Consider the following 13777-nt stretch of genomic DNA (forward strand, 5'->3'; position numbering starts at 1 on the left):
TTTTACTGAAAACTTCTGTTAGGAAGTAGATTGGAATCACACTTAATTTATGAATTAATCTTGGGAGAATTGTGACCCTAACATTCATGTATGTGGAATAAGATGTATTCTTAAAATGGCACTGTCCACTGTTATTCAATTTATTAATAGCTACTAATATTGTCAAATTGTATAAGGGTATGTAATATTTTAAATTATATTTTAACTGATTATTTCGGGAAGACAAGACTGTTACTGATTTATTTTATCTTAACCTTCTTTTCAACAATTTTTTTTTCAAATTACCTTATTCTAAAAATTTGTACATTTTCTAGATTTTTCTAAGTTACATAATTACATTGCACATTAAGAACACTTTGTTTTTTTTGTTTGTTTGTTTGTTTTTTTTTTTTATTTTTTTTTGGGACAGAGAGAAACAGAGCATGAACGGGGGAGGGGCAGAGAGAGAGGGGGACACAGCATTGGAAACAGGCTCCAGGCTCTGAGCCATCAGCCCAGAGCCTGACGCGGGGCTCGAACTCACGGACCGCGAGATCGTGACCTGGCTGAAGTCGGACGCTTAACCGACTGCGCCACCCAGGCGCCCCAAGAACACTTTGAATCTTTCTTTCCTTTCTAAAATATTGATTGGCATATTATTCACATTTAATCCATTTAAAGTTCACAGTCCAAGTGCAGTTTTTAGTTTGTGCAGAGTTGTGCAACTATTATCACAATTACTTTTAGAACATTTTCATCATTTCTTAAAGAAACCCTGTAGCCTTTAGCAATCACTCTGAATTTACCCCCTTTTCTCTGCAACCCTTGATAGCCAGTAAGCTGCTTTCTTTCTCAATATATTTTCTGTTCTAAAATTTCATATAAATGAAATCATAGTGTCTTTTGTGACTGAGTTCTTCTACTTAGAATAATGTTTTCAGTGTTTATCCATGTTGTAGCATGTTTATCAGTACCACATTCCTTTCTTTGTTGAATAATATTCCATTACATAGATATCCTACATTTTATTTCTTTACCATTAGTAGATAGACATTTGTGTTCTGAATAATGCTGCTATGACTATTTGTGTACAGGATTTCATGTATACATACATGTATTTTTCTTTCTCTTAGGTCCATACCAAAGAGTGAGAATACTGGGTCATATTGTAACTGCTTTTAAGTTTTTGAGGAACTTAAGGAACGTGTTTCAAAAACAGGTGCACCACTTTACATTGTGAACAGCAATGTATGAGAGTTCTGATTTCTTTTTGTGCTCATCAGTACTTGTTATTGCCTGTCTTTTTGATTATAGTCATTTCTGTGGATGTTAAGTGATACCTCATTGTGCTTTTCATTTGCGTTTCCCTGATGGCTAATGATGTTGAGCATCTTTGGATGTGGTATTGGCTATTTGTCTGTTTTTGAAGAAATGCATATATATTCTGCATACAAATCTCTTTTGTGTATACTTCTGGATACAAGTCTCTTTTTTGGCTGTATATTTTGAAACTATTTTCTTTAATTCTTGGTGTTGTTTTTCCTTTATTAATGGTGTTTTTAAGCATAAATGTTTTACATTTTGATGATATTTATCTACCCTTTTTTTTGTTACCCATGCTTTGGTGAGAAATCATTGCCTAGTCTAAGATCAAGAAGATGGAAACCTATGTTTTCTTTGAGTTTTATAGTTTTATATCTTGCATTTAATTCTTTGATCCATTTTGAGTTCGTTTTTGAATGTGATGTTTGATAGGAATCCAACTTCATTCTTTTGTTAATCAGTTATCCCAGTACCATTTGTTGAAAAAAACCTAGTCTTCCCCTCACTGCATCTGTTTGGGCATCTTTATTGAGTATCATGGGACGGTAAATAGAAGGATTTTTTTTCTTAGACCTCAATTCTGTTCCTTTGATTTATACATTTATCCTCATGTCTATGCTACACTATTGATTATTATAGATTTGTAATAGATTTTGCAGTTGGGATATGTGTCTCATCCAAATTTTTTCTTCTTTTTTCAATATTAGCTATTCTGGGTCTCTTGCATTTCCATATGGATTTTAGAAACATCTTTAACATTCTTACAAGAAAAGCAAGCTGGGTTTATTTTGATAGAGATTGCATTGAATTAGAAGATCAATTTGGCAAATACCACTATCTTAGGATACTTTATCTTCTAATCAATCAGTGTGGGGTGTTTCATTATTTTAGGTCTACTTTAATTTTTTTCAATAATGTTTTGTGGTTTTCAGAGTATAATTTTACACTTCTTTGGGTACATATATTCATAAAAATTTAATTAATTTTTATGCTATTTTAAGTGGAACTGTTTCTTCATTTCCTTTTTGGGTGGTTTATTCCTACTGTAGAGATCTGTAATTAATTTTATATAGTGATCTTATATCCTGCCACCCTGCTTGATAGGTTGATTCTTCGGGGTTTTCTATATGTAAGATTATGTCATTTATAAGCAGAGATAATTTTACTTCTTCTTTTCCAATCTGGTGCCTTTTGTCTCATTTTATTGCCCATTCATTACCCTGCTAGAATCTCTCACATAAAGTTGAATAGAAAAAAAAGAGTAGACATCTATGTCTTGTTCCATATCTCATTGGTAAAGGAACCACTCTTTCGCCCTTAAGTATGATAATTGATGTTTGCTCTGAAGTTTTGTTGATAAACTATCAGATTGAGGAAGTTTCTTTTGGTTCGTAGTTGTTGAATGTTTTTGTCTTTTATCATGAAGAGGTGTTGGATTCTGGTGAGTGCTTTTTCTGTATCTATTGAAATAATATTGTGGTTTTTGTTTTTTATTCTGTTGGTATGATATATTACTTGAATTTTGGATGTTAAACCAACTTTACATTGCTGGGATATTTTTGCCTTTATCTGACTTTGGTATCAAGTCAGATCTTTGGCATCTACTGGCCTTGTAGAATAAATTAGAAAATATTTTCTCCTCATATGTTTTGGAAGAGTTCGAAAAGAATGGGTATTCATTTAAAAAAAATACTTGGTTCACCAGTTAAAGCCATCTGGTACTAGAATTTTTTATTTTGGGTAGTTTTGATAACTGATTAATAAACCTTTTCAGTTATCATAGGTCTGTTGAGATTTTCTATTTCTTCTTGAGTTAGTTTAGGTGATCTGTGTCTTTCTACGTACGTAGGTTATCTAATTTGCTGATGTACAATTGCTTACAGTATTCTCTAATAATCCTTTTTTAATTTCTGTACTAGTGTCCTTACTTTCATTTTTGATTTTAGTTACTTACACCTTTTCTCTTTTCTCTTTGTCATTCTAACTAAAGGTTTGTTAATTTTTTTTAATGTTTATTTTTGAGAGAGAGACAGAGTGGGGGAGGGGCAGAGAGAGAGGGAGACACAGAATCTGAAACAGGCTCCAGGCTCTGAGCTGTCAGCACAGAGCCCCATGCAGGGCTCAAACTCATGAACTGAACCGTAAGATCATGACCTGAGCCCAAGTTGGATGCTTAACGGACTGAGCCACCCAGGCTCCCCTAAAGGTTTGTTAATTTTGTTGCTATTTACAAAGAGTCAGATTTTGCTTTAATTGATTATTGTTTTGCTAGCCCCTTTTTAAAAACTTTCCATATTAATCTTTGTCATTTCCTTTCTATTCTCTTTGGTTTTACTTTGCTATTTTAATTTGTTTTCTATTTCTTCAAGGTGTAAAATTAGATTCTTAATTTGAGGTATGTTTTCTTTTTTAATGTTGGCATTTATAGCTGTAAATTTCCCCCAGTACTACCTTTGCTGCATCTTGTAATTATTAGTATTTATGCATTGTTTTCATTCATCTCTGAATATTTTATAATTCTCTTGTGATCTCTTCCTTCACCTATTTGTTGTTTATGATTAGTTTGTCTAATTTCCACATATTAAATTTTTCTTTTGGTTTTTCTTCTTTTAGTGACTTTTAACTCCAATCCGCTATGGTTGGACAAGGTACTTTGTATAATTGTAATGTTTTTAAATTGATTAAGCATTGTTTTATGTCCTAACATTTGGCCTGATACGGCAGATATTCCATGTGTACTTGAAAAAAATATATAATCTGCTATTTTGGAGTAAAGTATTCCATATACATCTATTAGGACTACTTAGTTTATCGTGTTCTTCAGCCCTCTTCATCCTTGTTGACCTTCTGTCTAAATGTTGTATTCATTATTTAAAGTGGAGTATTGAATTCTTCAGCTATTATTATAAAACTGTATTTCTCCCTTCAATTCTATAATTGTTTATATATTTAAGGGCTTGGTTGTTTGGTACGTGTACATTTATAGTTATTATATCTTCTTGATGAATCGACTCTTTAATAAATATATAAGCTCTCTTTTCCCTTTTGTGACAGTTTTTGACATAAAGTATATTTTGTTTGGTCTTATTTTATCTGTTCCAGCTCTTTTCAGTTATTATTTTCAGAGAATATCTTTTCCATTCTTTCATTTTCAGTCTATTTGTGTCTTTGTATCTGAAATCAGTGTCTCTCTTTTTTTCAATTCTAGTATAATTAACATGCAGTATTGTATTAGTTTGACATGTACAATATAGTGATTCAGAAATTCTGTACATTACTCAGTGCTCATCATGATAAGTATACTCTTAATCCCTTCACCTGTTTCACCCATCCCCATCTATGGTCACCATCAATTTGTTCTCCAAAAGTGTCTGGTTTTTTGTCTTTTTTTTCCCCTTGTTCATGTTTTTGTCCCTTAAATTTTACATTTGAATGAAATATTATGACATTTATCTTTCTCTGACTGACTTATTTAAAGTGAGTCTTTTTTGGGGCACCTGGGTGGCTTAGTCGGTTAAGCATCTGACTTCAGCTCTCGTCATGATCTCGCAGTTCTTGAGTTTGAGCTCTGTTTTTGGCTCTGTCCTGACAGCTCAGACCCTGGAGTCTGCGTTGGATTCTGTGTCTCCCCCACTCTCTCTGTCCCTTCCCTGCTTGTGCTCTCTCTCTCTCGCTCACTCGCTCAAAAATACATAAGTAAACGTTTAAAATGTGACAAGCCACTCTCTCTTACTTTCAAGATTCTTTTTTGGGGAGCTGAATTCCAAAAGATTGATAATAATGTATCTCAGTGTGGGTCTCTTTTCTCTTGATCATTCTTGGAGTTTGTTGTGGCTGGCCTTTGGATTTGTGGTGCATGTATTTCATCAAAATTGGGAAGTTTATGGCCATTTTTTCTTCACATGTTATTTCTGCTTCCTCTTGTCTCTTTGCTTTCTGAGACTCCCGTAATGTGTATGTCTTTCTTGTTAATGGTGTCCACAGTTTTCATAGGTTCTGTTCACTGTTCTTCATGTTCTTTTTGCTGCTCAGATTCAATAATTTTCCTTGTTTCATCATCTAATTTGCTGATTCTTTCTTCAACCTGCTCTGTGTCTGTTGTTGGGCACTCTGGAGAATGATTCATTTTTGTTATTTTACTTTTTCACTCCAGCATTTATGTTTACTTCCCTTTAATAATTTTTTTCTTTACTGATATTCTTTTGGTTTATACATTGTTTTCCTGGTTTACTGTAGATTTTTTTTCATGTTTTTTTCCTTAGTATATTTAAGACATTTTAAAGTTTTTGCCTTGTAAATCTGATATCTGGGGTTCCTCAGGAATGGTTTGTGTTCATTTATATGTTCCTTTGTTTAGGCCATACTTACCTCGTTTTTCTTGTATGCCTTGTGATGTTTTGTTGTTGTTGAAAGTGGAGCATTTGAGTATGATAATGTGGTAATTCTGGAAGCCAGATTCTATCCCTTATTGAAGTGTTTTGCTTTTTTAACTGTCAAAGGTTATTTAGGTAATCTCCAAATCTGTATTTTTAAGAGTCTGTTCCTTGTTGTGTAAGCTCACTGAGGTTTCTATCCTTAAGCTTTTGTTCACCTCATGTGGTGTCACAGGTTTCCTTGACGCCAGGAGCCAAAACAAACAGAACACAAGGAAAAGGAAAAACCCAAACAAACACAGTACACACATCCACAGCCACAAAACAAATCCCTCTCCCAGTCTTTGTATTGACTCCATACTGAGAAAGTCTTTCAATACTTATCCATACTTGCACTGAGCTCAGAGGTCAGCCTAGGGTGAAACTTTGGGTCTTAATCAAAGACTTTTCTGTCTTTTCATGTCTTTTCTGAGCATGCATCTTTCTCTGAGCCTATGTGTGGTTTTCTAAACTTTCCAAGATGAATGAGTATTTTTGAATGTCTTAATGTCTCAAAGAATCTCCCACAGCTTTTGCTTCCATGCCTTGGGCATTCTGTTGTGTATCTGAACCAATAATCTTCTACTGTACACATCTGTGTTTTGTTAGTTTACCTTGTGGTATATTTGAGCCATATCCTATTTTTCAGTCTGTGTTACCAGGTAGGTTAAACAAGACATAATCACTTTGCATCATTCCTTCAGGTAGCCCTCAGATAAATTAGATACACATAGTAATTTGCTAGTGAAGTCTGTTCTGCTTCCTTCTGAACCAAGGACCAGTATCTCCTACTCGGAACATGGGCTGCTGTCATTCTAAGAATATAACTGCTTTAAGATTCCCAGGCTTTAAAGTGGTCAACTTATTGGAGACAGTGTGGAGAAGGGCAAATGAAAACTCCATAAATCTTTTGTCCTATTTTTAAGTTGCTTTTATTTTTGGCTCAGCGTTTTTTTGGTTGCTGTAAATATTTGAATATTATTTTTCTAACATTAGTTCTGAGAGTTTCTGCTTGTTTTTTCATATTTCTGCCAGGGCAAGAGTGCTTGGAGCTGCCTACTCTGCCATTTTCTTGACATCACTCGTCACCTTCATTTTTTTTTAATTAAAAAAAAATTTTTTTATGATTATTTATTTTTGAAAGAGAGAGACAGAGCATGAGTGGGGGAGGGTCAGAGAGAGGGAGACACAAAATCTGAAGCAGATTCCAGGGTCCAAACTGTCAGCACAGAGCCCAATGCAGGGTTCGAACTTGCAAACCACGAAATCATGACCTGAGCTGAAGTTGGACACTTAACTGACTGAGCCACCCAGACGCCTGTTGTCACCTTCATTTTGAAATGATAGCTTTACTATATATATGATTCTGTGTTAGCAGTTTTTTTTTTCGTTTGAGCACTTTGAATATGTTATCTCACTGTCTCTGACATCTCTTGTTTCTGAAGAAGAGTCAGTTGTTAATCTTACTGAGGTCTCTTGAAAATGAGGAGTGGGGGGCGCCTGGGTGGCTCGGTCAGTTAAGCGTCCGACTTCAGCTCAGGTCATGATCTCATGGTCCGTGAGTTCGAGCCCCGCGTCGGGCTCTGTGCTGACAGCTCAGAGTCTGGAGCCTGTTTCAGATTCCGTGTCTCACTCCCTCTCTGCCCCTCCCCTGTTCATGCTCTGTCTCTCTCTGTCTCAAAAATAAATAAATGTTAAAAAATTAAAAAAAAAAAGAAAGAAAATGAGGAGTGGTTTTTCTCTTATGGTTTCTTAAGATTTTTTCTTGGTTTTGGCTGTCAGTATTTTTACTATGATATGTCTGTGGATTTCTGCATGTACAGTCCATGGAGGTTTTGTGCTTCTTGGATGTTACGTTAATTTTTTTCATCATTGTTTGGTAGTTTTCAGTCATTATTTCTTTGAATATTTTTTCTGTTTCTTTATTCTCTTACCTCTCCTTCTGGTAGTTTCATTATGCTCTGTTGGTGTACTTAATAGTGTACCACATTTTTCTGGGGCTGTTGACTATTGTTACTCTTTTTTCTTGATTTGTCTTCAAGTTTTTTCTTATTTTTGCCATCTCCTATTGAATATTCAGCTCCTCTTGTGAACTTTTTGATGCTCTTCATTTTGGTTGTTTTGCTTTTTAGCATCAGAAATTCCACTGATTTTTAAAATGGATGTTTTAAAATAACCTATATCACTTTATGGTGTTTTTTATTAGGTGAGACTTTGTCATGTTTTTGAAGCATGGTTTTCTTTAGTAATTTTTTATTGACTGCTTCTTCTCTATGTATGGATGACACTTTCCTCTTTTTACATGTTGTAATTTTTGTTGGAAAATGGACATTTAAAATTGTATAGTAGAGCAGTTTTGGATACTGATTCCTCACTACCCCATCCTCATTGTAAAATGTAAAATATTTTTAATATCTATTTTTGATTTTTAAAATTGTTTCATTTTTTAAATACTTAAATTTTTAAATCTAATTTTAAATTTATATATCTGGCATATGGGTGGTTCTAACTCTTGGTTGTTATAAACAGTGCTGGTATAAACATGGGTATGCCAATACGTCTTCAAGATCCTGCTTTCTATTCTTTTGAATTTATATACCAAGAAATATTGCTGGATTATATACTAGATACCTTTTTAATGTTTTGAGCAGTTACCACCCTCCCAGCCGACCATACAGGTTACATCATTTATAGTCCCACCAGTAGCGCACAAAGATTTCTGCTTTCTCGTATCCATGCCGGTGATCTTTCTTTTTTCTTTCTCTCCCTCCCTCCCTCCCTCCCTCCCTCTCTTTCTCTCTCTCTCATTGCTGTTTTTTGTAATAAATGGAAATTTGAGAAGTACTCAGAGTGCTTTCTTGGCCGAAAGCCATTATTTTTACCTTTAAAAGATTGCTTCAGCTACCGTGGGGTAATATGTGAAGTATGAGAGCATGGCTAGAGTAGGGGAGTGCAGGGTAGAGTAGAGTGCCTAAAGCCTGGTGCTCACTTCTGCAAATAATCAATGTATAGTGTTTATGTGGGTATACTTTATGTTTAGATATGTTTATTTACTTCTTTATGAAAATAATCAAAATTAGTTTTGTAATATATTTTGGAAAAAATATAGCTAAAAGTAACATCAATTTTGAAATGTTTCACAAGGTAAGCAATAGAGAATTATCTGGAGGAAAAGGCCGACTTTGTAAAACTTGGGTAAAATTTCACCATAATCAGGAAAACTGAACATGATCTGAATCTCAAATATTATACAATTATGTTGATATTTTTTACAGTTCTGTCCCTTTTTTTTCCCAATGTGTGTACATTTAAAATAGAGGAAATAGGGGCGCCTGGGTGGCGCTGTCGGTTAAGCGTCCGACTTCAGCCAGGTCACGATCTCGCGGTCCGTGAGTTCGAGCCCCGCGTCAGGCTCTGGGCTGATGGCTCGGAGCCTGGAGTCTGTTTCCGATTCTGTGTCTCCCTCTCTCTCTGCCCCTCCCCTGTTCATGCTCTGTCTCTCTCTGTCCCAAAAATAAATAAACGTTGAAAAAAAAAAATTTAAAATAGAGGAAATAATGAAATATCTGCCGTTTGTCCTGGCTACTCTTTAAGTAAATGAACTAATTTTTTTATTCATATATACTTTCACTATACAGTAATTTCCTTACACAGTAATAGCTTTTTCACTATACAATAATTTCCTTACTATAATTTCAATAAGTACATTTCTACTTTGATTTTCAAATTTAATTGCTTCACATTCTTAGTTTTTGTACTAAGGCACTATGATACTTTTTCATTTTCTGGAAAAAGTAAATTGCAACTGGTATGAAAGTTATTGTTTATACTAAATATTTTTTTAGTTAAGTGAAAACAAAAAAAATTAAAAACATTACCAATTATTTGCTGTAATTTTTTAGATTAGTTGAATATAATATACTTCATTTCTTCTTTGATACTTATTATGTTTGATTATGATATAAGTGCTCTGATTTTAGGCCTTTGAAGATGATTTAATTGAAGCAAGAAAAGAAATTGAAGTATCACAGAGTAAATATAATGCTGTGTCATTACAGTTGAATAATAAACAGACTGAACTTATCCAGAAGGATATGGATATTACCCTTGTCAGGCAAGTATATTCAATTTCAAATGTAATATTATAGCACTGTCATTAGTTATTCAGAATGGCAACATATATGTTTATTATTAACACTCTAAAATGACAACAGTAGGTCTTCTATGAAGACATATGTTTGTATATTGAAACGATCTGGATTTTATTTATTTAAAAAAATTTTTTTTTTAACATTTATTTATTTTTGAGAGAGAGAGAGACAGAGCATGAACGGGGGAGGGTCAGAGAAGAGAGGGAGACACAGAATCAGAAGCAGGCTCCAGGCTCTGAACCATCAGCCCAGAGCCGGGCGCGGGGCTCGAACTCACGGACCGCGAGATCGGGACCTGAGCTGAAGTCGGACGCTTAACCGACTGAGCCACCCAGGCGCCCCGAAACTATCTGGATTTTAAATACCAAACTGGGAATCGTTAACTGAGAGAATCAAGGGTTGCACAGGATTGGGAAGAGCATTCTTAAAGAGTGGTTTTGTTTCCGTTTTTAATAAGCATAATGCATTCATTCATTGTTTCCTTCTAAAATTCCCAGCTGGGTATTATATGATATTCATTATTGTTATTTATAATAGGCAATATATGAGAAATCCAATATTGACTTTTTATTTTATTATGTTCTACATAGATTTAGTTTATGAGATATTCTTTCTATATCAAAATAGTTAATTTTGTAGTGCTATGCAGAAAGTAGGATTCCTTGAAAAATATGTTTTCAAGTGTTTTGAAAGATTTTAAACTACCTATTAATTTATTTCATTTACCTTTATCAGAAAACGATATTAGAATAAGTCATAAATATGTAGGTATATATGCATGCATATCACATATATATGTTATCTATATATACACATGCCTACATTATATACATGTGTGTATGTATGTACATTTTTACTTAAACTAATTAAAGTAATCATACAAAGTTGGGGCACCTGTGTGGCTCAGTCCGTTAAGCGGCTGACTTCGCTCAGGTCATGATATCATGGTTCCTGGGTTTGAGCCCTGCATTGGGCTCTGTGCTGACAGCTCGGAGCCCGGAGCCTGCTTCTGATGCTGTGTCTCCCTCTCTCTCTGCCCCTCTCCCACTCACGCTCTCTCTCTCTGTCTCTCAAAAATGAATTAACGTTAAGAAAATTTTTTTAAGTAATCTTACAAAGTTTTTCATATACCTTTATAAACGATTTCATCCTCTGGTGGTACTACTGTGTATATATGTGCATACATATATATGTGTATATATATATATACACACACAGACATAAACTATTTACATATGTAATATTATATATAAACACTATGTATTTCTGTTATGTATAATAATACTGTGTGGTTAAAACCTGATATGTAAATATGTATTTATGTATTATATATTTATATATATAATATGTAATATATATGTAATATATGTGTGTACATATATGCGTTATGTATATGTACACGTATGTATTACATACATATACATATATGTAATATATGTAATATATACATATGTATATGTGTGTGTGTGTGTATATATATATATATATATGTATATATATATATATAAATTTATTACCTAAGCAAAAATTCATTGTGTTACAATTTAAAAATCTTATTAATAGGGTTGAGGAAAAGTATAACATTTATAGGTGATAGACTGATTGGCTTATCTATTCATGGTATAATTATTTTTGAAGACTGTAATTTGATGAAATCAGAAAAGTAATTTTACATAGTTATAGAATCTTAGATTTTTAAATTTTTTTTTTTTACATTTTATTTATTTTTGAGAAACAGAGTGAGATAAAGCGTGAGCAGGGGAGGGGTAGAGAGAGGAGACAGAATCTGAAGCAGGCTCCAGGCTCTGAGCAAGCAGTCAGCACAGAGCCTGATGCCGGCTTGAACCCACAAACCGTGAGATCATGACCTGAGCTGAAGTCGGACGCTCAACCGACTGAGCCACCCAGGCGCCCCTAGAATCTTAGATTTGTAAGAAATCTTAAAATTGTCATTTATCCCTGTCTTCTTCTCAATAAGATAATATATCTTTTGGTCTTTGCTTGACACTTTTAGTTGATAAGTTTCTCGTTACTTTTCAAGACTGTTCTTTTCAGTTTATATTGTTAAAATTGAACATTGTTCAGTTGGTTAAAGTTTGATTTTTTTTACAATATCCACCCATTAATCTTGAATCCTTATTTAGAAAACCTCAGAGACAATCTAATCTCTATTCTATTGCATAGATCTTGAAATAATAGAAGATATCTTTATCAATAACTTTATCTTTTCATTGTTTAACTATTATTTCTCATAATTTTTCATGTTATATATTTGTAGATGTTACACTGTTTGGGGTTGCATTTCTGAATGTGTTCCATATCATCAGTATCTGTATCATCAATATTTTTCTTAAAATGTAGCACTGATAACTGCACAAATTATTCTAATGATGACCTTTCCCTTTTAGAGTATGATTCGGATGGAACATGGGACATAATCTAGGATGCAGTGTAGTGTTAAGTGCATGGCATTTGAATAATTACATTTTCTACTAAATTTTGCCCCTTTGTATACTTGAATTTAGTGTATTGCAAGAGCTATAAGCTACAGTAAATAAGGCAGTAATATCCACAGATGGGCATTTTATTACACTATGGTAAAAGAAAGGACCATGTGAAATTTTAAGAGCTTGACTGTAAGGGCTTATAGAGGTGGAGTTGGAAGTTTGGAGCAGAGGACTATGACTCAAACCCTCATTATAGGGTTGTAGTTGAGATGTCTGTGGTATTTTTCCTGAGTTGTCTGAATAAGTTGGGTGTATTATGTGTCTCATTTCCTTTATGATTTTTATTTCTTAGAGGGGGATGGTGGTGATTATGATATACCAGTATCACTTTACTGAATCTGTATATTGCACAAAAGATGCAAAAAACCATAATTGTGGGGAAAATGTTCTAGGTACTTTCTTATTTGGATATACTTTTCTTTATTGATGTATGACAGAGTTGTGCAAGCTTTATTTCTTTATGGGTTTATGTCTTTGGAATTCATAATTATTTGTATATGTATTGAATATTCATGTCACTCACTATGATATGAAACATTGTTGTGAACTCAACCTCAAATGATTTTTATCCTGAATTAGAGTATAAATAAATATCAGTACTTATATAATAAGGTACATGCTTATAATGCATACAGAGCATCCAAATTTGTAACTAGAACTTGTATAAAGTGCTAGCCAGTTAGGTTTCCTAACCAAAAGTTATGTCTAAATAGCTAATGATTCTATAATTACATGGAGGGTGGACTAAATGGCTGCATGGATAGTGGGCTAAATTACAGGGACATAGGCTTAAATGAGTTGGGAATTTTTCTTAGAAATTACTTGTGAATCTCCTACAAAAAATTAAAAAAAAAAAGTCAAGATAGTGCAGTCATAATTTGGATTAGAAATGTCAAAGTCAGGGCACCCAACTTCAGCTCAGATCATGATCTCACAGTTCATGGGTTCAGATCCCCCATTGGGTTCTGTGCTGACAGCTCAGAGCCTGGAGCCTGCTTCAGATTCTGTCTGGGTCTCCCTCTCCCTCTGACCCTCCTGCTCTGTCCTCCCCTGCTCATGCTCATGCTCATGCTCAATGCTCATGCTCATGCTCTGTCTCCCTCTCTCTCTCTCAAAAAGAAATAAATATTAAAAAAAAAAAAAAGAAATGTCAAAGTCAGAATCCTGAAATTGGATTGGTTGATACACCTGGATTGCTAGTTCCCAGACCCTTAGCAGAAGCAAGTGTAAATTATCTCTGTAAGATGATACAACAATTCTGGCCTCAAATTACATCCACAGTTTTTCAAATTAATATCCCACATATAGTCAGACAGATTAAGTATTAAGAATAAAAACTAAAGACCTAAGAACTGGACTTGATAGGAAAAGACCCAATTATTTGCCTATAATATAATTAATTTGC

General features: G+C 34.0%; 1 protein-coding gene across 2 annotated transcripts in view; it reads left to right on the plus strand.

Annotated features, from left to right (window-relative positions):
• CNTLN (centlein) overlaps positions 1–13777 on the plus strand; it is a 317305-nt gene that overhangs the window by 104410 nt on the left and 199118 nt on the right. The window contains exon 6 of one of the 2 annotated variants that reach the window (XM_047064802.1): positions 9695–9828. In XM_047064802.1, the coding sequence (XP_046920758.1) occupies positions 9695–9828 (134 nt within the window). Of the gene's footprint in view, positions 1–9694; positions 9833–13777 lie in introns of both variants that reach the window. The other variant, XM_047064799.1, reaches the window with a different exon arrangement.

Source organism: Lynx rufus, unplaced genomic scaffold, assembly GCF_022079265.1.
Source record: "Lynx rufus isolate CCGP_SWC_20201006 ecotype Redwood Valley unplaced genomic scaffold, mLynRuf1.p SCAF_10, whole genome shotgun sequence".
NCBI lineage: Eukaryota > Metazoa > Chordata > Mammalia > Carnivora > Felidae > Lynx > Lynx rufus.